At 37.3% G+C, this 24,978-nt stretch overlaps 2 protein-coding genes across 8 annotated transcripts in view; one reads left to right on the forward strand and one right to left on the reverse strand.

Moving 5' to 3' along the window:
* Window positions 1–220: 220 nt before the first annotated feature.
* LOC115239405 (U3 small nucleolar ribonucleoprotein protein MPP10) lies at window positions 221–3,674 on the forward strand. The gene is made up of 6 exons (XM_029813908.1): window positions 221–497; window positions 696–804; window positions 1,235–1,300; window positions 1,569–2,901; window positions 3,121–3,229; window positions 3,278–3,674. Exons 2-6 carry the CDS (start codon window positions 704–706, stop codon window positions 3,643–3,645), a joined length of 1,977 nt encoding a protein of 658 aa, XP_029669768.1. The 5' UTR covers window positions 221–497; window positions 696–703; the 3' UTR covers window positions 3,646–3,674.
* Window positions 3,675–3,904: 230 nt separating this feature from the next.
* LOC115239355 (aryl hydrocarbon receptor nuclear translocator homolog) overlaps window positions 3,905–24,978 on the reverse strand; it is a 38,061-nt gene continuing 16,987 nt past the window's right edge. For 2 of the 7 annotated variants that reach the window (XM_029813834.1, XM_029813828.1), the window contains 11 exons: window positions 23,497–23,577; window positions 13,285–13,445; window positions 8,794–9,111; window positions 8,387–8,590; window positions 7,119–7,310; window positions 6,869–7,027; window positions 6,642–6,792; window positions 6,358–6,515; window positions 6,097–6,275; window positions 5,878–6,022; window positions 3,905–5,790 (listed from right to left, as the gene is read on the reverse strand). In XM_029813834.1, coding sequence (XP_029669694.1) covers window positions 5,573–5,790; window positions 5,878–6,022; window positions 6,097–6,275; window positions 6,358–6,515; window positions 6,642–6,792; window positions 6,869–7,027; window positions 7,119–7,310; window positions 8,387–8,590; window positions 8,794–9,111; window positions 13,285–13,445; window positions 23,497–23,577 — 1,966 coding nt within the window. In that variant the 3' untranslated portion in view covers window positions 3,905–5,572. The remainder of the gene's footprint in view (window positions 5,791–5,877; window positions 6,023–6,096; window positions 6,276–6,357; window positions 6,516–6,641; window positions 6,793–6,868; window positions 7,028–7,118; window positions 7,311–8,386; window positions 8,591–8,793; window positions 9,112–13,284; window positions 13,446–23,496; window positions 23,578–24,978) is intronic. The other 5 variants (XM_029813831.1, XM_029813830.1, XM_029813829.1 and 2 more) reach the window with 5 other exon arrangements.

The raw sequence follows: 24,978 nt of genomic DNA on the forward strand, positions 1-24,978 counted from the left end.
GATTTGCTCGTTTTTGCTGCGTTTTGAAGAAAGCAAAACAACAAACAATATGTAAGAAGCATATTTAAAATTTATCAAAATATATACATAACATAACAATAAAAGATTGACTTTAAGTGAAATTGCGGGGCCTCCGGTGGCTCAGTGCCTAGCGCGCCTGACTCACATCCCGGAGATCTCGGATTCGATTCCCGACTCAACCCTGGCCTGCCTAAGCAAGCAAGTAAGCAAGTGAAATTGCCAAGGACATAAAAGTTCTTGACTTTAGAAAATAAAATGTATAATATAATACAGGTTATGTAAATATTGGTGGGCTTCGACCGAAAGTAAGTAACTTATCAATAAATACTTCTTCTTCTCTGATATGGCTGGGAGACTTTCCGAAAGGAATTGTCTATACACCATTAACTAGGTAGGTATAGGTATTATATAAGATAATATATGATAAATTAGGAATTATATATAGGATAATGTGCGAAAATCTCTTTTTGAGTCATATAGAAGGATGGGACCCGAGCGAAATCGAACCCGGAATCTCTCGATCACCAGCCTGCGACTCTACGCCCGGCGCCACGCATCGCCCCCGAAGTAGTGAAGTGGTTAATTGGTCATAAAATAGACGTAAATACACGGTCTATGCTAGGTAAAATTACTAGCATTAGCTATTTATTTTTTATTATTTATGATTTTTTCATATGGAAGGATGTGGGGGATCCGAGCGGAATCGAACCAGGAATCTCTCGATTACCAGCCTGCGACTCTACGCCCGGCGCCACGCATCGCCCCAACTGTATCAATAATCTCGTAGGTCTTGTCCAAAGAGGATTAGATAGAGTGGAAGGTAAGCGTATACAGCGATCAATGCCATCTACCGAGTCTGATGCCCAATTACTTAGCTTCTTCTTGTTCAAATTCGATCGCAACTATTAAAATTTATTATGTAACACATTTCACTTTGATCAAAAAGTGACATTGATTGCATGAAATGAGTGCTTCCATCAATACGAATTCTATATCGCGTAATATCGGGAATGGGAGATATACACTTAGGGCATCAGACTCACGAGAGGGCACTGAAAACTGTATACGCAAAAATACATTACGCTCTTATGGGACCTTCCACTCTATCTATAGTGTGCTTGTATTATGTGCACATGGATTAAATTTAACCTTTATTATCTGTAAAATATCTTTTTTACAAATCCATTATAAATGTAACGGAAAAAATGGCTAGCATCGATTTTCTCGACAGTGTCATATCCACGCTTGATAGTATTCAATCACTAGAACGAGTAAAGAGGTAAATATGAAATGTTAATAGTATTTTTATTTATATTTAATCTAACCTCTGTAAAATGCTAAAATGAGGAAAATATTTTCTATTATTATCGGAAAAAAATTATTATGAAAAATGTATAATAAGAAAATGAGATTTTTTATAATTTTGCTAAAATAATTTTTCTAACGAGATTTTATCAGACTCAAATGAAGTTTTATTCCATTTAATAGCTTATGCAAAAATCTGGTTAGGTTCCGTAGGAATGTAATTCTTTACTTTTCAATTTTAGTGGGAAAGCTAAAGTTGATATAACAGACCTTACGAAATGTGTCTATGACTTTACCAAAGCACAATCCTGTAGAAATACAAATGCATTACCAGAATTAGTTACGGAAGGCTTTGATGAAGAGCAAATTTGGCAACAATTGGAACTGCAGAATGAAGATGAAATAACACATTTCTCTAATGAGATGTCAAAAGTTTTAGCTAACAATAAGAAGTTAATCATTCCAGTAAGTTCTATGAAACCTGAACTTATGCAGATTGAAAATGATAATTTAGAGCAAGAGAATGAAGGTATATCTGATGACAAAGAATCAGAGGGTGAAACTGAAGATCAAGGCAATTTAAGAAAAAGGAAACATGATATAAAGAAGAAAAAAAAGTCTTCTATTGTAGACGACAAATTCTTTAAGTTGCAAGAACTGGATGAGTACTTGACTAAGGAAGAAAAAAAAGAAAAACAGGATGAGAATGACGCTGAATCTGATGATGAATCGGTAGATTTATTTAACGATCTTTCCGAGGAGGAAAATGAAGATAATGCTGAAGGGAAATATATAAAATATGCGGACTTTTTTGACAGCCCCGAAAGTGAAAATGAACAACTTCATAGAAATAAAAATTCAGGTTACGATGAGAATATTAACGATTCTGAAGAGGAAAGCGAAGATGAAGAAATGGACGATGACGATGAAGACGAAGAGAATCAAAAGATCAAGAAAGTTAGATTCAATCTTACTAACGACTCGGACGAGACGGATAGTTTAGAGAATAAAGCAGAACATAGGAAGGAAGATAAAGAGAAAGAAGAAATAGAAAAAGATATGAGACTGAAATCTACTTTAGAGTCTCGTCAAGAGAGATTGTTGACGAGGATTAAGGAGCTGGAACAGGAAGCGATTGGCGAGAAGCCTTGGCAATTAAAGGGAGAAGTGAGCGGTCCAAATCGACCACAGAATTCTTTACTGGAAGAATTTGTGGAAATTGATGTAAACACAAAGCCAGCTCCTGCAATTACTGAAGAAACCACTATGAAATTGGAGGACATAATCAAGCAGCGGATCAAGGATAAGGCTTGGGACGATGTTGAGAAGAAGTTCAAGCCAGTTGAGACTCCGCTGGAATATAAGAAAAAGTTGATATTAGATCAGGAGAAGAGCAAGGAGAGCTTGTCACAAATTTATGAGAAAGAATACTTAAAGCAGAAGCAAACATTAGATCCCGAGAATAACGAAAAAAAACAGGAAGACTCACAATTGCATAGTGAAATTCGACAAATGATGCGTTCTTTATTGTCGAAATTGGATGCATTGTCTAATTACCATTATACTCCCAAGTTGGTAAGATTTGTCATATTTTGTATAAACAGACCAAAGTTCTTATAAATATATTTTGCAAAAAGTAGTTAGAGAGAGGAAAAGTATTTATTATAAAATAGAAATTTCTAAATAGAAGTTATTCTGTAATTTATATAAATGATTTTCCTTTCTGGTTACAAAACATATTTGAGGCATTCTTAATAGTTTTTATAATTATATCTTTCCTTTTTTATTTTTTAGGCTAAACCCGAAATTAAAATTATTAGCAATGTACCTGCAATTAGAATGGAAGAAGTGGCACCAGTCACAACCAGTGATGCTACTTTGTTAGCACCTGAGGAAATTAAAAGTATCTATTTTATATTTATATAATTTTATCCATAATATTCATTTCTAGCCAAACCACGTGGTGATGTTATCGGTAAATCAGAAAGAACGAAAACCGATATGAAACGCGAAAGAAGGCGGAAGAAATTGAAGCAACAGATTAAACAACAGGCAATAGAAAAGAAAGAAAAACTAAAGACATTAAAGCCGGGAATCTCTAAAAAATATGAGGATAAAAAGGAAAGGGCTACGTTGCTTAAGAAAGTAACTAAAGATAGAAATGTTACAAAATTAGATGAGACGACGCATAAAGTCGCGAAATCCTCAACTGCGTTCTTTGAGCAGTTACAAAATCAAGTTAAAAATAAAATTAAAAGAAAAGATAGCTCGACCAAGAAAAAAAATAATATAGGTTCAGCTGTAAAATTAAAATTATAAATTATATATTTTTTAATTTGTTTATATTTAATAAATATCTAATAAAAAAAGATTTAAATAAAAACTTTGTAATATTTTTTATTATGTCTTTTAAAAATTTCCACACATGCTTTTTCTATTATTTTAAAAAATCTTATTGCCTCTTTTATATTATCATTAATCATATCGCAAAGAAATGTAAAAAGAAAAAGTTATTAAAGAACTTATAGCAATATACTCTTCTCTCTCAATGCATAATGTAAGATATGTACACTAAAAATATTTTTTTATAGCTTTATTGCATGATATATTTGCATTTCTAACACCTTTCGTTCTTTAAATCATATTAATCATTTTGCGATTTCTTCTTGCGGAGCTATAATATGTGGGTTGATATTGTGCAAAGGAATATATAACAGTGGATAAGGGATTTGTGAAGTAGTCTCTCTGTGATAGAGACGAATCCGTACTTAACAATCACGCATAAATATTGATGCCTGTATTTAAAGAGGCCCAATATGTTAATTATTGTCAAAAAGTGATGGTACTACTTTCGCCTGTAGGTTCATCAAAAAAAAAATCATGCATATCTGTATAGTTCATATATTAGTGAAAAATGTTCCCAATTCATCATGATATGCTGCAATTTCGTTTCAATGTGCTCATCAAAATTTGCTAAAACACGTACAAACGCGCTAAGTCACACGTGGTTACTTATAAATGCAATTATTCGTATATATGTAACATTATCTATATTTTTTTCATTTAAGAATATCTAAAAACGGTGTCTTGCACAGAGAAGCAAAGGTGGATTACACAATTTTTGTACATTATCAATGTCTTGAACGATTTCTTGTCGCGTGTCGGTTTATATGATTGCACTGTTTATAATTACAAAGATCTAAATTAAAATACATAATTAAGCTAACCTTATGAATCTAACGATAAGCTGGTATTAAAATTACCGTGATTTGTGTATAGATTTGATTGAGAGAAGTTTTTTTAAAAATATTTTTTCTTATTGTTTAGAGTATATCTTCGTTATTTTCATCTTCCTTTTTTTTCTAAATTTCATTATCGAATCGCATGTTATTCCAATTAGAATTGTCATGTAAATTAAAATTACATTGTTTGTATAATAAGCACAGATAAGATATTTACATATCTTTAAAAACATTTGCAACAAGGCTGTAAATATCCATATTTTCAAGCTATTTATTATTTGATTAAATAGCTTTCACAGACATAAGTAAGTTTGCGGAATCAATTTAATTTTAAATACAATATTCCAAATTCATCAAAATATAATCATCGAAATAATGCTTTCAAAGCGTTAAGTGCATTAAAAGCACTCTGTATTAATGACACCTTTATCAATTGCGCGTTTTTGACTTCAAACGATATATTTGTGCTCCTTTCATATTTAATGCCTTGTGCTAAATACCAAACGTGAGTAACACATCTGTGCGTATTATAATCATTTCGAGCCCTAATCAATAATCGCTTGTCATCATGAAGGTACAGTCGCGCTTGATGTCTTAATGGCACTTTCGCTGCGAAATCATGCTCATCAATTTGAACAATTATTTCAAACAATCGGAGCGTACGATGCGGCGATCGTACCGACAGCGTCTGATACCCTCGATAATGGCTCAAACCTTTCGTTATATACGTATGAATTATATGTAAATAACCCGGTAGACTAGGCTGTCCTAATCCCGTGCGATCATTTTTTGCGTAGTCTATATATGCGGTGCTAAATTGTTAAATCGCGTTTCTCCTTTCTCCATGAACGATCCTCCGGATGCTCTGACGTGAGGGTGCGAATTGCGATACCAGATAGGATTAATTAATCCCCAAAGTGATACCGAACGATCGGAGAAAGTCCCGAGAAAGAATTCCTCTAAAGTAGAAGCTGCTTCCCAAAGGCGTGTCGCCTTTCTCGTTGCTACTCGAAGTTAGTATTGAACATGTTCAGCTCTTCGAAGCCGGACGAGCCGCCCTGATCCTGTAACATCTGTAGCATGTCGGACAGTTCTTGCGGCTGTGTGCCGGGTCCGGCCTGTCCAGGATGCGGTGGTTGCGCTTGCGCGGCCACTTGAGCGCCGGTCTGCCCGTCTGGCTGCGGCGTCTGATGCTGTTGATTTTGCCAACCCCACATACCTGCTAACGGATATAAGAATGCTCGATATATCTATTCGATTTTGCGAACAAAAAGTTTAAAGAATGTGGCAAAGTATATCGAGTTTTTACCAGGATTATTAGGCACTGTTGTGACTGCATGATATTGTTGCGTAGCCGGTGTCCTAGCGCCGCTACTGAGCTGCGTATATGTTGGCCCGCTCGGTGATCTCGATGGACTTAATTGACTGTACTGGTATCCCTCTGTCACAGGTTGCTATTGGAGAACGTAGGAAAATTTTGAGATATGTGTAACTTCTCGAAAATATGAAAGAACAAAGAATCAAATACCTGTCTTCCAATCGCCCATGCTTGCGGAGTTGGCGATGTATTAGCCGGTTTCTGAATCCTACTTAAAACCGACGAGGACGCACTTTGCTGTCCGGGTGATCCATAAGCTATCGGTGATTGCGTCGTTTCATAACTTTGATAGACATTCTGCGTGCTGGACGGCCTCGGTTGTTGTGGGCCTGAAAATCATGTATATTAGACATGTTTGACTGTGTAACAAGTTGTTAATATAATGGAAAAAATAGGATTATATAATCTCACTGGCTGTAGCTACAGTTGCCGGATGCTGCATCATATGATGCGCAGAATATAGCGGATCTCTAGCAGGATGTCTTTGAAGGGAATAATCGAGACCAGGTTGTCCATAGGCAGGTACAGCTTCGCTCTCCGTTTGACCATCGTTGCTTGGATGAAAGGATCTAAATAAAAAAACACGTGAACATTTTCGATATGAATGAAAAAGATAAGCTATGTGATATCGTCGAAGGTTTATATCGCATTTTGCATTTCTAATCTATTAGTAATTTTTATAATTGCATTCTTACTTTGCGTGTGTGTTTGTGCAAACAATATATTCGACATCCTCGTTAAATGGATTTAGAAACGCGAATGCCGATGTCCTTAACCACACCCAGTCGCGGTTTTTAGCTCGAAATCTGTACATGACAGATACGACTTGCCCTTTTAATTTCAACACTAAAAAACAAGCCACATATATTAATAATATTGATAAGTAAAATGATTGTGAAATCGCAAGAACATTATATATTACCTTGTTCAAAGCTTTCCCGCATATGTGTTAGATCCTCTGGATGAAAAAATTCGTAGCATGGATGACCTAACAGTTCCGATGGGGTGTAACCCAAAATACCACCGACTCTTTGGTCCACGAAGGTAAATTTACCTTCCGCAGAGTGACGTGATATAAATTCTACAATGAACAAAAATATTATAATTTATGACTAATTTTTTTCTCGCTATGTTAAACGAAAAATAAATAATAAAAACGTATATATACTTACCGCTATTGCTATTAGAACCTGCTAAATCACTACTATTTGGTGTGCTAGTGACCTGTAATCGCCCAATGGCGACAAGGCAACAATGCGTGGTGGCATTCTCATCCGTGACTACACCATCCGGACCAGTCTGAACGCCCCCGGGTCCTCTGTCACCTAGACCCACACCTGGTACACATGGGGGAACAAAATCACCTACAGCGTAAAATCATGAATCAGCCCATGATTTCCCGTTGATGGCTTGAAATATCTTATATACTAAAGCGAAGAATTTATATACTATGTATGTGGATGCACTAACACATTAAGACATGATAATATATTGATAATAATCCATGATTTTAAGTGAAAATTTGAATGTTAAAATCCGATATAAAATTGTCATAAATTTAACGGTTTTTCATTCATTCATTAGTATCGCGCGTGTGCATATTATGTGTACATGCCATTATTTCTAAGTCTTATTAATGTATATAAAATTGAGAGAAAGTATGACTTGAAATTCGAAAACTGCGAAAAGATTGATTGCAGAGATGCCTCTCATATTATAGATGCGTGCAAAAAGCGTCACTGCATTTTTTAACGTAATCGATAAGATTGAATTAACCAGCGGCTGTTACAAAGCTATCGACGAAATAAAAAGAACTACGCACGTGGTTATGAATATTAAACAAATATGTTAACAACCGGTAACTACCGTGAGTCTTTATGGACGACTCTCCATTCAAGTTAAACGACTATTCTGAAAACAAATATTTTAGTCCGGAAAATGTGAATAGAATTAGCGAAAAACGCATATATTTTTTTCTAATTAATAGATTAGTTTCATTATTATTTAAACAAATCATCAAAAATGGCAAAGGAAAAGAGAAATAGTTTGAAAAGATGAATTCTTTTAATTTACCGATAGTAAACACAAACAAAGTAATTATCGTATCTCTGTAATTTGATAAAAGCAAATGCGGTAGAAAAAGATATAGAAAGATAGATAAATATACTGAAAACGGCAGAGTCGACAGATTCAGCCGCGATAACTCGAGGCGATTCTTAATTTACAGTACACACGTAGCATACACGTTCCGCCGTGTTCCAGGAACGGTTCGTTCGTATTCCTCGCGAGCGCGACGTCTCCTCCGCTTTAAAATAGAAAGCCGAGATCCGCTGTATGTCGCATCCGAGAGGGAGAGAGGCAGAGAGACCGGTAACGGTGGCACATTGTACGATCTTGTGCGCGGTTTCTCTCAGACATTGGAAACCCGTACGAAACTCACCGGTGGGTGGCCAATTCTTGATGTAACCGGTGCAGTGCACCACCGCGTAATTCTGGCCATCCCGCGCCGGCGGACCCAGGGAGTTCCTCTGCTTCATACGGTGCAGCCCGTGCGCTGCCGCCATGTCGCCCGTCGTCTGTAGATTACCGACCTTCATACGGCAAATGAAACCTCTCCTCGAACCCATGCATAGCCGCATCGAAGCTACAATGAAATCGGAATAGTGAAAAATCCCGTATGAACGTATCTTACAAGTACGAGTATTTTATTGTATCTTGGACGGTTTGGACACTTTTGGATCATGGTACTAAAAGTCGGAGAACGCGAATGATTCTGGCGCACACAAAATTGGCATCCGCGATAACATAGAAATTTTATAAGAAATAAATGATTTATCGTTTACTTACATTGGCCCTCTTTTTTCACCGTTCCGGTTTTGAGATCTAAGACTCTGCCACCGTGTTGCGGTTCCGCCGCGCTGAGCTGCTCTCGTACCTTCTCGGTGTCGTCCGGATGAACCTGTGAATACAGACTGGTGCCGTACCAATCGCTCTGCGTGTAGTTCAACACGGGCGCGACCGAATCGGACACGTAGATGATCCTGCCTGTGTCACAGCTCACGACGAATAGAAAACCATCGGCCGCTTCGAGAATCAAATGCTTCAGCTCTTGATCGGTGAGAAAAGAAGGTTTGTAGGCGTTGTCCGTGGCGGTATTTCCGGTACCTGCGACACACGACGTTCAATTTTGCTTTGATAATGCTCATCGCGGAAATGGGACATGAGGATTTGTAGGGAATAATCTGGATATATCCGATTCGGATTTATTATTAAGTCTTATGTAGGTGGATTTATTACGAACGCTATAACGCGTTTTCATTTCGATTTCTTTTATCTACCAACACTTTGATTATTGCAATGAGATATTCCATCTTCTCGTATTAGTAAAAGATTTTTATTAAAGAAATGCAGAGTTCTTTTACGTACATACAAAACACATTAAAGAAAGAAAGAAATAATAACGCGCGGATTAAATTTATAAAATTATCTAGTTTTAAGTTTTCAAGAAGAAGAGAACTCAATATAAAATTCATCAAAGAAAGTTTCTCCTGAAGCGTGATGCAAATCTCCAAAGCACTCCGGCGAATTCCTAAGCAAATCGTGTCCTATCGAATATTGAAATCGAATAACGCCTCTCGATAACACAGCTAGTCGTCTTTCGAAGTCGACCTCCGAAGAGACGCGAGGTCCGAACGCCATAGTGTGGTACCAAAAATGAGGACGAGGCACCTCGCCAACGGAGGTAACTATCGAGGTGCAAGATCGGAATTGCAAAGTGGACGATGGATCCGAGAGAGAAAGAGAAAGAGAGGCGGGAAGAAGAAAGAGAGAGAGAGAGAGAGAGAAAGAAAGAGCGCTGCGATGCGATCTTTACCTCGATATACGGAGAAATTCCGGGAAGAGATACTTTAACGACTTCCAAACAAGATCTATGGAAGACCCTCGGTGACCTTCGTTACCATTATTTTCCACGTGGTATATGTCTGCCGGTCGGACACGTTACTCCGTAATTATCAGGAAAACCAATGTATGATTAATGATGATTATCGGGTATTTTTCAAATATTAATTCTTTTACAATTATACAAATGACTATTCTTAATAATTTAGATAAACTTAAATGTTATCATATATGATGCACAAAAAATTGCCATATTTTTTCTTTCGATGTAAGAACGATTTTACGATTTTTGTGCATTCTTGTTTTACTCCTCGGAAAAAAAGATATTACAATCCTTCTGTCTACAACATTCTTTTGGACACAAGATGTATTTAAGGAATATATAAATAAACATATTAATTTACAAAAAATCATAAACATAAAATTCACACTTTTTTTCTTTTCGTAATAATGCGATTATTTACGCAGTCAATAAAGAAAATCGGGTTAAATATCATTAGATTAATAAAAGAAATTCGCTTGAAATGGATACACGCCATTCGATGCATTCTACATTTTTGGTATGCAGTCTCACGCACGGTAGCCGTTTAATTGTCATTCCTATGCATTCTAACACACTACGATCTAACGCAACAGTGTCATCGACGGTGTATCGAGGATTCTTGCCATGGATACCTTCGATATTATCCAAGTATTATGGTGAAATATATTGTGCCATTATTCTTATATATATTATTTTTATTATATATTTATATTTTTATATATATTTAATATCAAATGGCTTTAGACAGTCCCTATAAAATTTCAAGCATTTGTTACATTTTTTAAGTATTACTATCAAGAGTATACTACAGAACCAGGAAGTGTTGCTTTTGCGTATTTAATGGCTAAGAATATTCTCTCTCGGCTTTAAGCATCCATGAGGTGACATCTCGTCGGGTGCACCGTGAGCGTAAAAAAAGCGCTGTTCTCGCGACAGAACGGCGTCGTTGTCTCCTATCGTTCGCGCTGAACGGTTCTTCTTCAGCCTCCTAGAAATTTTTATCGCTGGCGTCCCGGGGTCGTAAAAAATCTGCCTGGTGCTCTCTCGGTAACTGACGTACGCGTCTTGTGGCGACCGCATAATACTCGTTCACGTAGCGCATGCACAAAGTTTTCGCGCGCGTAAACGGGTATCCTTTCCCTCCCTCAGGTGAGAGAGGAGAGAGAGAGAGACGGACCCTCCTCACCGCCTCCGAACGAGAAAGCGATTTGTATGCAGCGGCCCTCGTCGTCGGGAAAGAGGAGAAGCGGCTATAAACAACGCGACGCACCACCAATACCTAGGTGGAATCACGGCAGAAGCTGGCGCATACATAGATACACGCGCGCGCTCACGCACAATACGCAGCACGCGTCCATCGGTTACAGGGCTCTCTCGGAGGACTCAGGTAGATGGCTAGGTGTATCCGGCAGAACCACCAAAGAGACAACCGCCGACGGACGAGACTCACAACTCCGCCCATCGTGCACACCGGAAGCATATATCGCGCTCACTGCATTCGATATGACCGTCACCCGTTTCTCGAAACCCGCCACGACGTTACGGTACATCCCTCCCTTCTTCTCCATCTATCTCTCCCTGAACGAATCTCCTCATTAATCAGTTGTATATATATTTCCGAGAGTCTGTCCGTACGTAAATGTCCGCGGGGCCCTTTAAGTTCGCATAATCGTTTCTCTGCGCAATTTCTCCACTTTGTATGCAAAGTTTCATTTGAATTTCTGCCTCGAAACTCTTGGCAATCTTTAGCAGAATTACAAAGTTGATTCCTTTTCTTGCGCGCGCACTTAAAAATTATTCTAGTTCTTGAATCGAGAATTTTATTACATATAAAATATAATTGTATTAATACTCCTCCTATAAAGTTCTCTCCAAGAATAGAACATGATTCTTCAGATACAAGATCAATAAGAAATGTTTAATGATATTAGCACTAATCTAAGCTTTTTTGGAAAATAATAACGCAATTTCATTTAATGCTAAAATTTTCTTATATAATCATCTTTAAAAGATCAAGATATAGGTGCCTTGTACAGGTTCAAAGTTCGACGCAGACTGTGCAAAAGATCTTTGTGCGATATCGGTCCCTGACTCGTCTTCGGCCTAACAAGGAAATCGCACGACTGTCGGTGGTATAAGTATCCTAAATGCGCTCGTAAATTCTCGCCTCTGTCAAGACGGAAATCTAGCCGCGTTCTCGTCGACCCGGGAGGACTTAGGCGAGTGTTTTCCGCGTAATCGATAGTCGCAGGCAGGTACGTAACATAACGTATGGCAGGTCGACTACGGCCGTAATTTAATCGCCTTCATGTTAAGGCTTTCGAGATTTCGCGTTGCGTCCAAGTTATTGCATCGCTCGTGCCGGATAACTCAAACATCGCTGCAACTTAATCGTCACGTCTCGCGTCGAAAACTGCAACGTTTCTTATCGATGGCGTCCGGAGGGTCGATCGAGAGAAGGAGGAAGAAAGAATGAAAAAGAAAGAGCGAGCGAAATTTGTTTCACCGAGGAAAAAAAAAAAAAAAATCTGCTGGAATGTAATTACAGCGACTAAAATATAAAAAGAACAACGTAGCTAAATAAATAAAAATTTATAATAAAATATATAACTGAGAATATAAAAATTTAGTTACTTCTCGAATCTAATGCATCAGTAAAATGCGGAAGTTAGATTTAGGAAAATATGGTAGGAGCACAATCTATTAAAAAGAAAAAAAAAAAAAAAAAGAAGAAGGGAGAAAAACTTCTCGGCAGGATTTACCAACTTTGCGACGCATGTGAGTTCGAGCACTCGAAACTTAAGTTAAATTCAAGTGGCTTATGAGTAGTCCGTAAGTTATCGACGTTCGAGATTTTTTCGTCTCTCGACGAAAGACCAACTAGAGAACTTTCTACTTTAAATAAATCGGATGGCTTTTCAACATCTTGCCATCGTATTTTTCACGGCATTTTTGCACGGCCGAAATGCAATTTACTCTATGACGTACAATATATCCCACAGAATTTAAAGTCGATTTCTTTTTAGCGATTATTTCATTAGAAACTTTTCAAATCTCCTAACTTTTTAAATATTCTGGGCATCAAATGTCTTCGACTCAATCTTAAAACAAAGTTCTATTAAAATAAAGTTTACTTGAAATTTTTTTATCCGAGAAGAGAAAAAATGTACCAAATGCGCAACCCATAGGTATAACAATATTTCAACAAATTTGAAATATTTTGATAATCAAAAAATAAATTAACTTAATTACAAAGGATTAATTTAAGATCCTTTGAATTCGTCAAACATAAAACATAATTGAGTTTCTGAAGGTACGTAAAGTAAAAGGATGGGGGAAGAGGAGGGTAATCTTATCGTAAATAACTTTCTGTGAAATCAAAGAAGGCTACTCACCTCTGAGAGCTTTCATGTGCGCCACTGCCATCCTCAAGATCGTGAGCTTGTCAGGTTTCCGGGCCAGGGCTGAACAGGTCGGCACCATATCGGAGAGCTCAGTAATGTAGGCAGTCATCTTGTTCCGCCGCCGCCGCTCTATCTCGCAATGATTCTCCCTGCAGTAAGTCGCAAGACAAAACCGAGGTAATTGCATAGTTCAAGGAATCGGTATGCGGTTTCTCGTACTAGGACTAAAAACGGCGCGAACAACGAAGAGTCAATGCCGGAACAGTCGGAGAGACAGAAGTTTCTTGCGCGTCCTGCACGAGAGACCGCGAGTCGAGGAAATAGCGTGAAATAACGTTCGCGATACGGTATCCAATTTACATCGAATTGCGCTTTTTATATTTATGTATAATCGCGGGCTTCTCTTCACGTAAAGTACGATATTAGAATTCATTCGTCTACGGACGCTATTTACCAATGTGTGCTTTGTTTCAATTCAAATTATATAAAATTATAATATATTATATATAATGTTTATTTTATCCTTTTAAAATATACGTATATTAATAATATTTTTTATTAAACTTCACATATGAAATAAAATCATAATCATATTTATATTCATTAGCAGTTGCCTTAAACTTCTTGCGTAAATTTATCATATTTAACTTGCAATTAAAGCTTCACATAAGACACGCTAACTAAAATTAACTCAACTACGGGCGTCGTTGGCGCCATGATCGATTCGGCCGATAAATTCTCGAGTAATCCATCTAGCCGGGGGAGGATATCGGGGCGAGACCACAATTTGAGGCCTCCCCTGTTATTACGCTACCAGAGGGTAACCGCCGCGGATAACGGCCGGGCACGTCTCCCTTTACTTGGACGGCGAGCTGCGTAATCGTCGGCGCGCAAATCGTAAATTTAATGGCATTTAATTCGCGACAATTTTCCAGGAAAGTTCGCGATAGGGCAGACTCCGTGCGCGGATTCGCGCACGCAACACGTAAGTCGGATTCCCGCCCGATGCGCAAATCGAGCGGCGGTTAATCCGTTATCGACGCTCTAACGTCTCTACGTTCGCGAAACCGCTCATTTCACCACAAATCAACTTTGCGAACAATGAGCCTTCTTCACGGTCTAGTTCACGATTTCAATTATCTTCTATCTATTCCACACAATGTGACTAATCTAAAGCAATTGTTAGCAATACAAATAGGTATTTACAAGACTGGTACAGAGAGCTAGGCGCAAAGAAAATTTTATATTTTATTCTCTATATTTCGTAAAATTCAAGTAAGTGTGTAACTTGTAACAATCTTGATTGTTACAATCATCGTGTCCATTTGAAGATAATGGCTATAGAATTGGAGAAATTAAGAACTACATTTCCTGATAGTTTGATTGCTATTTTCTGAACGGACGTCTGCCCTGAAACGAGAATAAGGAAAGACAGACTAGTTCATGAAATGATAAAAAATTTGCTCCACGGAATGGGTAGTTTCACAATCATACGGTAACATCGATATCCCGTCCGGACACATAGAATGCGAGATTAAAATTTGATATCGATATGCTGATTGGTTTGCGCTAACCTTTTTTTCTCGATGTCTACTCGCCGCGACATGAAATATTGAAAAATAAAATTGATCCGTTCAATGGAGAAGGGGGGAGGAATGTCGTCTGGACGCAGTGAAATGTATCACACTTACTTACATATTACATTTATATGTGAAAATTAATTATATTTAATAATTTTAATAAACCCTTTGCACTCGCGAGGAATTCTTAATATTCACAGTGCTCATTGAAACTCAAACTTAATTTCGAAAATCATTGTCTAGATTTGACAATATTTTTGCATAATTACTCAAATATAGCAATTCACAAAAAAAAAAAAAAAAAAAAAAAAAAAAAAATTTCCTTCCGAAATTATTAATTTGTATAAGTGCACTGCGGAACTTTCTTGGGAATTGAGAAACTAATAACTGATATTGATAGAATTAACTAGTCCATGTTAGCTCTCTGAATAAAAATATAGAATTTAAAATCTGTGAAAAAAAAAAAAAAAATTAGAAATAAGTAATATTCATAATTTATCTTTATATTTCTTTTATATCTTTTTTGTCACCCGTATTTGGTAAAATGCGATTACAGAAAAGATGATCGAAAGAACACAATAGTGGCTCTCGCTTAATCGAATGGTATGAATATTATGAAAAAAAAAGAATCGCTAACATAACAATTCGGAACTTTCAAAACAAAATAATAAATCGAAGAAAAGGTAAAATCAGTCACGTTGCAAGTCAATGCCGATTGCCTTTCGCATCCCTCTCATTATACGATTCCGTGCAATTTTTTTTTCGTTGAACAGGCGGTCGTTATCATTATTATTATCTCGTCCCGAGGACCAAAGGGATCCGTAACGCTCGGCGACGTCGTAGATGGCCCCGGCAGAGGCCCGCTATTTAAAAGAGGCCACAACGCTTAAAGCGCGAGTATAAAGCAGAGTATGCATCGCGCGGCGTAGCGAGAGCAAGAGAGATGTAGAGGAGAGGAGAGGGTTGGAGAGGTGGAGGAACGCGATCCGTGTAGAGGAGAACGGAAAGAGAACTCCTGGGTCAGAGGTCAGACGCTCCGAAGTTGCCCGCTCGCTCCGTGGGTCCAGCTCTGTGTACCGAGGCATACCGGGTGTCTCGATACTTCTACACATCCAATTCTCTGATCCTGAGCACTCTCGTGATATATTAGCCCTGTTACTATGTTTTATTGTATCTTATTTTTCTTCGTCGCGTAAAATTGATCTTTTCAATTAAATGTAATTTCTCTCGATTGTGGAACTCTCTCGTTTAGAACGTCATTAGAAAAAAAAAAAAGAAAATTCTCTGTCCTAATAAACATTAACATTAACATAGACGTTAATAAAAATTATTTGGTTTTACAATAACATCTAGTTAGTTGCAAAAAGAGCTAAATGCACATTAATATAAAATATATTAAAAGATTTTTACCCGAATGGACTTTGACTATACAAAAAACAAAATTTTTGTGGCAAAATACAAAAGGCCACAATAGTTTCTAATCGATAACGATTATTAAATATTTACACTGAAGGCGAGCCACTATAAACCGAGATACCGCATTTACCACGCTATTCGATACACAGAGTTCATCGGATGCTGCGGTAGACGACACGGTAAAAGTGCCCTGACCCCTAGGCCGGAGATCAACACTGACCCCGTGACACCGGTCACGTTACTTGAAAAAGAGGATACTAGTTGAAGGTTGAGATAGTAGATCCCTTTATCCGCCGTGACTCCGTTTCAAGCGTAAAATACGATGCATCTTGCGCAAGAAACTTAAAACTGTAAGATAAGACGAAATATAAAACGCGATTTATTTGCTAATTAATTAGCAGTAAAAAGCAATAATAAAAATATGCGATAACAAAAAATGACATTTATAGAACAAGGAACATTAGTGAATGCGAATATGATTATGCAGAATGTTTGGCACTCATACACACATTTACTGATACTTAAATTATCATAAAATAATTGCATTTGTAAAGAATGTCTTTTGTTTCGAAAATTCGGCCCATATAAAATAATCTTGAATTTTTAAAGTTGTTATCTTTTTCTACATTTTTCTTTTAAATATATAATTAAAATTTTTGTATCTATAATCATCGATCGTTAGAAGAGCCATAAAATTATAGGACACTGGTTCAGTTGTTTGTCCAGAGAGTTGCGTTCGTACACCCTGTACACGGCTTTCTATGTCGCGTTGATCTAGTGTTGGTTCAGAAATACACGTGCTACACATACGAAGTTTCACGAAGAAGAAAAATTATCCCGACGTACAAGGAGGAGGCGAGATTGCGAAGAAAGCGAGTTATCATCGAATCGCTCCGCATTTAGGGACGCTGCGATAGATAGTTTGTTCTCGATATCTCTCCGAGTACTTTCAATGTCGTCCAACATGCTTTATCTTTGATATTAGATAACGAGTTGTTATACATGATTATATAAAGGTTTATAATACAATTTACAAGGCGATTTATAACGTCTGTTCAGAAGATTGTCTAATGACTCTTCTCCTTGCCGGGTATTTTAAATATTGTTAAAAGCACGTGTGCGCATCAATTTATGAATTTACGAAACAAAGTTGTATACGAATCACCGTTACTCAATTGCATAATTTATCGTTACGATTTGCTCCCTGCAAATACGCGCGATGTGCATAAAATTAAGGTCCTTGTATATGACAGTAATAAAAGAATATAAGAATAATAAACGTAAGAGTTAACCGTGTATTTGTATCATTTTGATTACTGAAACAGATAAAGGAACAGATGCTAACTTTATACAACGAATGATCCGACTACGATCGTGTTATTTGTGTTATATATATATTGAGAAAAAACTTTAATGATAATATAACTTCCTTATTTCGTATTTCCATCTTGTTTGCTATTCTTTTCAATTTATATTCTAATTTGATATCCTATCGAATCTTGCACGATCCTCATTCTTTTTATATTTTGCAGCAGAAATTCGGAAATTGATATTCGATGACGCTTCTTCTTCTACGCGTCAAATATAATAAAAGATAAACTTTAAATAAATTTTAATCACGATAGTTGTCGTTGCAACGATTGGAGAAATTCCCAATATGTAACCCCCGGTTAATTTTCCCGTATGTTCACTTTGCAGCACACTGGTTCAGTTATCTGTCCAGAGAGTTGCGTTCGTACACCCTGTACACGGCTTTCTATGTCGCGGTGATCTAGTGTTGGTTCAGAAATACACGTGCTACACATACGAAGAGTTTCACGAAGAAGAAAAATTATCCCGACGTACAAGGAGGAGGCGAGATTGCGAAGAAAGCGAGTTATCATCGAATCGCTCCGCATTTAGGGACGCTGCGATAGATAGTTTGTTCTCGATATCTCTCCGAGTACTTTCAATGTCGTCCAACATGCTTTATCTTTGATATTAGATAACGAGTTGTTATACATGATTATATAAAGGTTTATAATACAATTTACAAGGCGATTTATAACGTCTGTTCAGAAGATTGTCTAATGACTCTTCTCCTTGCCGGGTATTTTAAATATTGTTAAAAGCACGTGTGCGCATCAATTTATGAATTTACGAAACAAAGTTGTATACGAATCACCGTTACTCAATTGCATAATTTATCGTTACGATTTGCTCCCTGCAAATACGCGCGATGTGCATAAAATTAAGGTCCTTGTATATGACAGTAATAAAAGAATATAAGAATAATAAACGTAAGAGTTAACCGTGTATTTGTATCATTTTGATTACTGAAACAGATAAAGGAACAGATGCTAACTTTATACAACGAATGATCCGACTACGATCGTGTTATTTGTGTTATATATATATTGAGAAAAAACTTTAATGATAATATAACTTCCTTATTTCGTATTTCCATCTTGTTTGCTATTCTTTTCAATTTATATTCTAATTTGATATCCTATCGAATCTTGCACGATCCTCATTCTTTTTATATTTTGCAGCAGAAATTCGGAAATTGATATTCGATGACGCTTCTTCTTCTACGCGTCAAATATAATAAAAGATAAACTTTAAATAAATTTTAATCACGATAGTTGTCGTTGCAACGATTGGAGAAATTCCCAATATGTAACCCCCGGTTAATTTTCCCGTATGTTCACTTTGCAGCTTATTACGCCAGAGAAGAAGCTTTATAATTAATTGGCCTATGAGAGCAATCTGCACGACAATCTCTATAGCGAGCCACCGCTGGCTTTCCTTATACAGCGTTTAAGGCACGTGCTTTTCACTTCGGTGCAAGATAATCTCTCCATCGTTTAGAGCCTTCTTATGGTGACTCCGAGTTACTTCGGCGAGTAATATCCTCCCGCAAACTTTTGCCAACTCCGAAGACTCGGCATCATGATCGCCTGCTACATCTGATTACTGTTCTACGGAAGAAGTTCCGGTTTCTGTCTCTCTCTCTCTCTCTCTCTCTCTCTCTTTCTCTGATGTGAGCTCCCTTGGCATTTCTTCATAATATATTTAATGATTTCAAGAAAGATTATTTCTAAGAGAGATTACACGTGTTGTCTAAACAAAATTAGGATTGATAGATGGATGTTTGAGAAAAATATGATTATGTCTTAATTTACACGAAAATAAGTAGTTATTGACAAAAATGATTAAAAACCAAAATAAATATTTCCATACAAATAATTAACATTTCAATATTATTTCATATTTTCACAAAATAGAATTTAATAATATATTACTAATATAGTATTAATAGTCTACTGCTAAAGATACTCTCTAAATTTTCACGATGTGATACGTCAATTGGAACAGGAAGTAAAAAGGAAATATGAGCGAATAAGCTGTCGGGAAATGATTGTGTCAACACAGTGCCTCTATAAATCCGAGTACAGTCGTCATTTATAACGTGTCTATGTCCGGTGAATGTTGCTCTTTTGTGGTTACTCGTTCGCGGCAGTAAATATGTTGCGTGGAAATTTATGGCTCGGCACGATGCCGTTTCACGCGTGCCATTATAACGTCTTCGTTTGGGAATGATTTAAGCAACGTTCGATATTATTCGTCATGAACGTTGTGTGTTCATGAACATTCGCCGATTCGTGCTTGGCGCGTAATATTGGAAAATTGAAGTGAAAATTGCTCTCGCGCGATTTCACAGATCTTTTCGCGATTAATTAATACACGCTAATACACAGATCTTTCACTCTTCATTAACTTTTTGACGCATTATCCTCATTACAAAAATACTATACTATGAATAGAAAATAATGATTTGCTCTATAAAACATTTTATGTATATTTAGAATTCAAATTGGAGACTTTTCTACAAAAATAAAATCTTTTAATTATAAAAATGTTTTTTAAGATTCGATTTATATATAGAAAATCTCTTTAATTATTAACAAATTTTGTAAAAAATATTATGTGAAATTAGTGCGCAGTATTTAAGATACTAATGACGGACCATGTCTTCCAAGTTCTTTGGCGAATAATCAATCGCTATCGTAGAAAGAGGGATAAAGAGTGCGATAGAGAAAAAAGAAGAGGGTGAAAGAAGAAGAGGCTCCCTTTGGTTAACCGCCGGCATGCGACAACAACAATCGTTCGTAGTTATCGCGACGCCAAAAATGCCGGTGCCTAAGGTATTAATGTCGAGAAAATGCAAGACGCGAGGCCGAGGAAATCTGAGGTGGGAGACGGGAGAGAAAAAGGAGAGAAAAAAGGAGAAGAGACGCGACGGACGAGCGGCAAAGAGAGTTGCGCGTCTTGCGGCAGGAGAGAGGCAGTAATTGCGTTATTAACTTAAAAGTGAGGTTCTCTCCATAGAGAGGACTGGGGGCGAGAAAGGGAGGAAAAGGAAAAGAGAGAGAGAGAGAGAGAGAAAGAGCGCGCGACATCAGAGTGTTGCCGGTCGGTCTTTGCCGCAGAGCCCGCGCGTATTTTTTCGCGGCACCGTATATACCTGCGAAACGACAGTGCGGATACGGAATTGCAGGTGAACAACCACCACCGCGGATCCACCCGTGGCGGCACGCGATGAGAGACCGTGGATAAGATATCGTTACTGCTATTACGGCGGATCGACAGTCAGTCATCAGATTGGCCGGCGTTAAAAAGTAATAGAACATTTTTCTTTTGAGAAAATAATCGACTTGACTAAAGTGAGAGATTTCTAGATTCAAATTACATGATATTTACGTAAATGATTTTAACTATAAACTATTTTAATAACGAGATAAAATATCTATATGAATTTGCAGATGAATATTAAACATTGTCTTTCTCAATAAAATCCAGTGGTGATTTTTAATGAAATGTGTCAAATGTTTTAAACGACACCCCTATTTAATTATATTTAATTATCAAAATTAATCGTGTAATAAATAATTAATGATATGAATATAGTATGAAATAAATCAGTTGGGCTGTGCAATTTTCCCTCGCGTGCGCGAAGTTAAACAGATGTGAGAAATATCTAGTTAATCCTCCGCTGCGAACAAATAGCCACATCGCAGGGAATGCTCGCGAGCAATTCCGTACTATCATTTCGCAGATATCTGCGCGTGCAAAAATCATAAAATAGAGAGAGAGAGAGAGAGAGAGAGAGAGAGAGAAATGCGGCATTCTAATCTCGTTCAATAAAATGTAAGATGATTGCACATCTCACTTGCGAAAGGACAGAGAGAGGGGATGTAATTTTATTACATCTTGACGTCAAGAAGCTTCAGGCACATATAGTAAAGATATAGTATAATATATCTTATATATTACAAAGAATATAAATGCCAAATTTAATACATATAACAGCGCGCATCAGAAATCGATAAATTGCATTTCTACATAATAATAAAATGTAAGAAGAAATAAATTATATGTTCAAAATTTCGAACTTATTCATGGTTTTCGAATCATTTATACGATATGTTATGCGCAATCAATATTTACTATTATGTCATTGTTTCGTTTAGTTTTAGATATAAATGTGTGAATAATAAAATAATATGCGAGAATTTTTTTTTATAATTAATGCAAAAGCATGGCTGAAATTGCACAGAATCGCGTATATATTCGTCTTTCGTTACGATCGGCTTTACACCATGATTACATCAGGTAGGAAAGCATCATGGGCCCGCTACTTAATAGAGACGTAATGCCATACACAGTCACGTTACACAAAGCAGGGGGTTGAGTCACGACCGATCAACGTTACACGCGGCAAGCTCAATCTGCGAGCTCTTTTTTGTCTATTGATAAGTCAATCAATCGAGATTGTTCGTCTCTACTTAAACTTTATAAATATTACAGAGATTTATTTTAGTTTCTAATTAGTGAAATGTAATAAATACTGTAATATTTGCATTTTAATATCGCGAATAATATTTATAGAAGATTAAATATTTTTAATTCTGCATTAATTTAATTCTTTAATTTCCAATGTTAAATGATTTTTTGTATTTAAATCTACCGTAAAAGTTTTGCTAAAGAAGATATATCAAAGAATGTAGAGACAGAGAGGGTGGGGGAGGGGGGAGAGGGGGAAGCTTTCGGATTCGAGACGACAGAGAGACACGCGGCAAAATTACGTCCCGAACATGCTTGACCGCAAATACTCCGGCGACTAATCCGACCGATCGCCGTCGATCTACGCATCCTTACCTGCCTCAGGTGCGCCGCATGTAACGCAACGTATCATTGGCTGAACGCGGAGCGAGACCAATATGGTGGTCGGACCCGTTGGAATCGGCAATCTACGCCGCGGTCATACCAGGATCGTACACCAGAATCAACATTGCAATGGCCGATGTGATTCTTGCAAAAATATTTCTATTTTTTTTTCTAGGTTTTACTATAACGGCAATTAGAGTAACATAATATCATTGTCCAAGGATCGCACCGAATAATAAAGTATATGAATTTTTTTGTTATAAACACGTAACGCGAGGAGGACGAAGAACTAAGAAATATGCGATTTTGGACAAATTCAGCATAATTATTGGATGAAAATATAGAGATTTCTCAAGGGTTTTAATGTAGATTTTTATTCGTGGCGTCTCTGAAGAGTAGCCGTATTTTATATATACTAAGTTATGCGTCTCACGCGTTGTACATTATTTTCTGGCTTTTGTCCGGCGAATTTAATGCCCGCGCCAGCCGAAATATCTCGGAAGGGAATCAAAGTATATACCGTGTCTCTTTCGTTGTATACGGACTTGAAGGACGCGCGCACTCCGCCGCGCGTATATAAGTGCCTTATGTTCCCACGCTGGAGCAGCCTCGAGGGCTTCCCATTCCGCTATCGGCTCCTCACATTGCCCGGTATCATGTAGGTATGTATGTAACCTTCTCGTACTTGAGGAGAAGGCGTATGTACAGGGTGTACCGGTGAAACATATTGGGCCGTGGTTTCGTGAGGCGAATTAACAACATCGGGGAGAAAAAGAGACGGTCGAGAGAGAAAAATGTCCGCGCGCATCGAAAATAACTTTCGTAAGTTCCGGACTATTGTAATCGGGCTTAACTGATTCGAAAAGAAAGTGGTACGGAGAAATTATAGAATAAATTAAAAATACATCAAACGACGGGTACGTGTTGTTCGATTGTCACATGTGAAAGAAACACGTTGAAGGAATTTTAACGTTATTGAATTAAGCCTGATGCTCACCTTGCAAACCTCTCTTTATCCTGGACGTTATCGTCGTCCAGTCTCCTATATTTACACCCACTCGGATCATCCTCGTCAGATCTGTAAAATAAATCAAAGACAACATTTAATCGTACCAGTTCGTGCAATCATGGGTCTTTATCTGTCGAATATTATGACATAATCAATGTCATAATATAAAGAGACACAGTCAATTGTTTCGCTTGATAAATTTATCTAATATTTAATTATCATTTAAACGCCTCTCATAAAACGACATCGCGTGATAATTGATAATAAAATAAAAAATGTGTTCTCGCGATACCAATCTGAGGATAAATAATAGTGGATAGGCAAGTTCAGCACCCGAAAGGAACAAACGATAAAAATTCCGCGTGCGTTGCGTCACCGATATATAAAATATAATCGCTTCCGGATTACCAAACGTGACCGTACGATCCAAAATTGGTCGTCACAGGATCATCGTCGGCTTTCCAACCTCCCTCCCTGCCCCTCCAAATCTTGATGGTATAAGCGACGACGAGTTTCTCGTAAGATATTCATGACCCATCGTCATCTCATTCATTTCGATAGTCACTAGCTTTTCCATTCAAATCATTTCACGATTAGCATAATTTTACAAAGAGAAAAGTAAAATCGATTATTACTCTGTTATATTATGACACATCATATATTTTCTTGAATGGAACCAGTATATCACTCACTGATAAGCAATGATTTCAGTTATAAATACAGTGAAATTTTACTGACATGAGAAGAATCAGTTAATAACAGTATCTGATTTTTCAGTGAAATGAAATTTTACTGCCATAATCAGTGGAACACATAAGACGGAGGAGCAAAGTGTGAGTATTTTCACTGGAGATCGGTGAAATATTCACTAATCTTTAATGAAATCTTATCACTATTTTAATCAATAACATTTTAATTAATTCAGTATTATAAGAGGAATAGGAAAATATCAGACACGTTTCTCTTAATTTTTAATATTACATATACAATATAAAAAACTTTTATAATAAAAATATATATTAAGCAATTATTTATCGGGTTCTGCATCTTTAAACTTGAAAAAGGCTTAAACAAGTTATATGATTATCGCGCCGATATCGATCGATTGCGCTGAATTCGCCGCAGGAGCCCGAGAAGCGAGAACGTTTAAGAGCCGCTATCGGAGAAGAATGAAAGAGAGAGAGAGAAGGGATACAGCACCGTAAATCCGTCACCGATCGTCCCATTACCGTAGATGAGCTTGTATACCGTCTCTACTAAGCGGCATTAAGCGCGATAGAAAATTATGCTCTCATTGCGAGAGCGCAGGCTCGCGCTCAGAAATCCGACCGATCGTCATTCTATATTGCACAGCGTTCGCGCGGGTGATGTACGATTCTGACCCTGAGCAAAAAAGCGGAACCCCCTTACTTCACCGGGATCCCTTGCTCTTCCCCCCCCCCCTCCTCCGCCCTGCCCCTCCGCTTCGCC

Source organism: Formica exsecta, unplaced genomic scaffold (assembly GCF_003651465.1).
Source record: "Formica exsecta isolate Colony F162 unplaced genomic scaffold, ASM365146v1 scaffold38, whole genome shotgun sequence".
Lineage (NCBI taxonomy): Eukaryota > Metazoa > Arthropoda > Insecta > Hymenoptera > Formicidae > Formica > Formica exsecta.

Excerpts from the sequence above, each read along its gene's own strand:
- LOC115239405 (XM_029813908.1), top strand. The coding sequence starts at position 704 with ATGTGGGGGATCCGAGCGGAATCGAACCAGGAATCTCTCGATTACCAG. Across the intron at positions 2,902-3,120 it reads ACCATTATACTCCCAAGTTG|GCTAAACCCGAAATTAAAAT; the intron begins GTAAGATTTGTC and ends TTTATTTTTTAG. Across the intron at positions 3,230-3,277 it reads AGCACCTGAGGAAATTAAAA|CCAAACCACGTGGTGATGTT; the intron begins GTATCTATTTTA and ends ATTCATTTCTAG.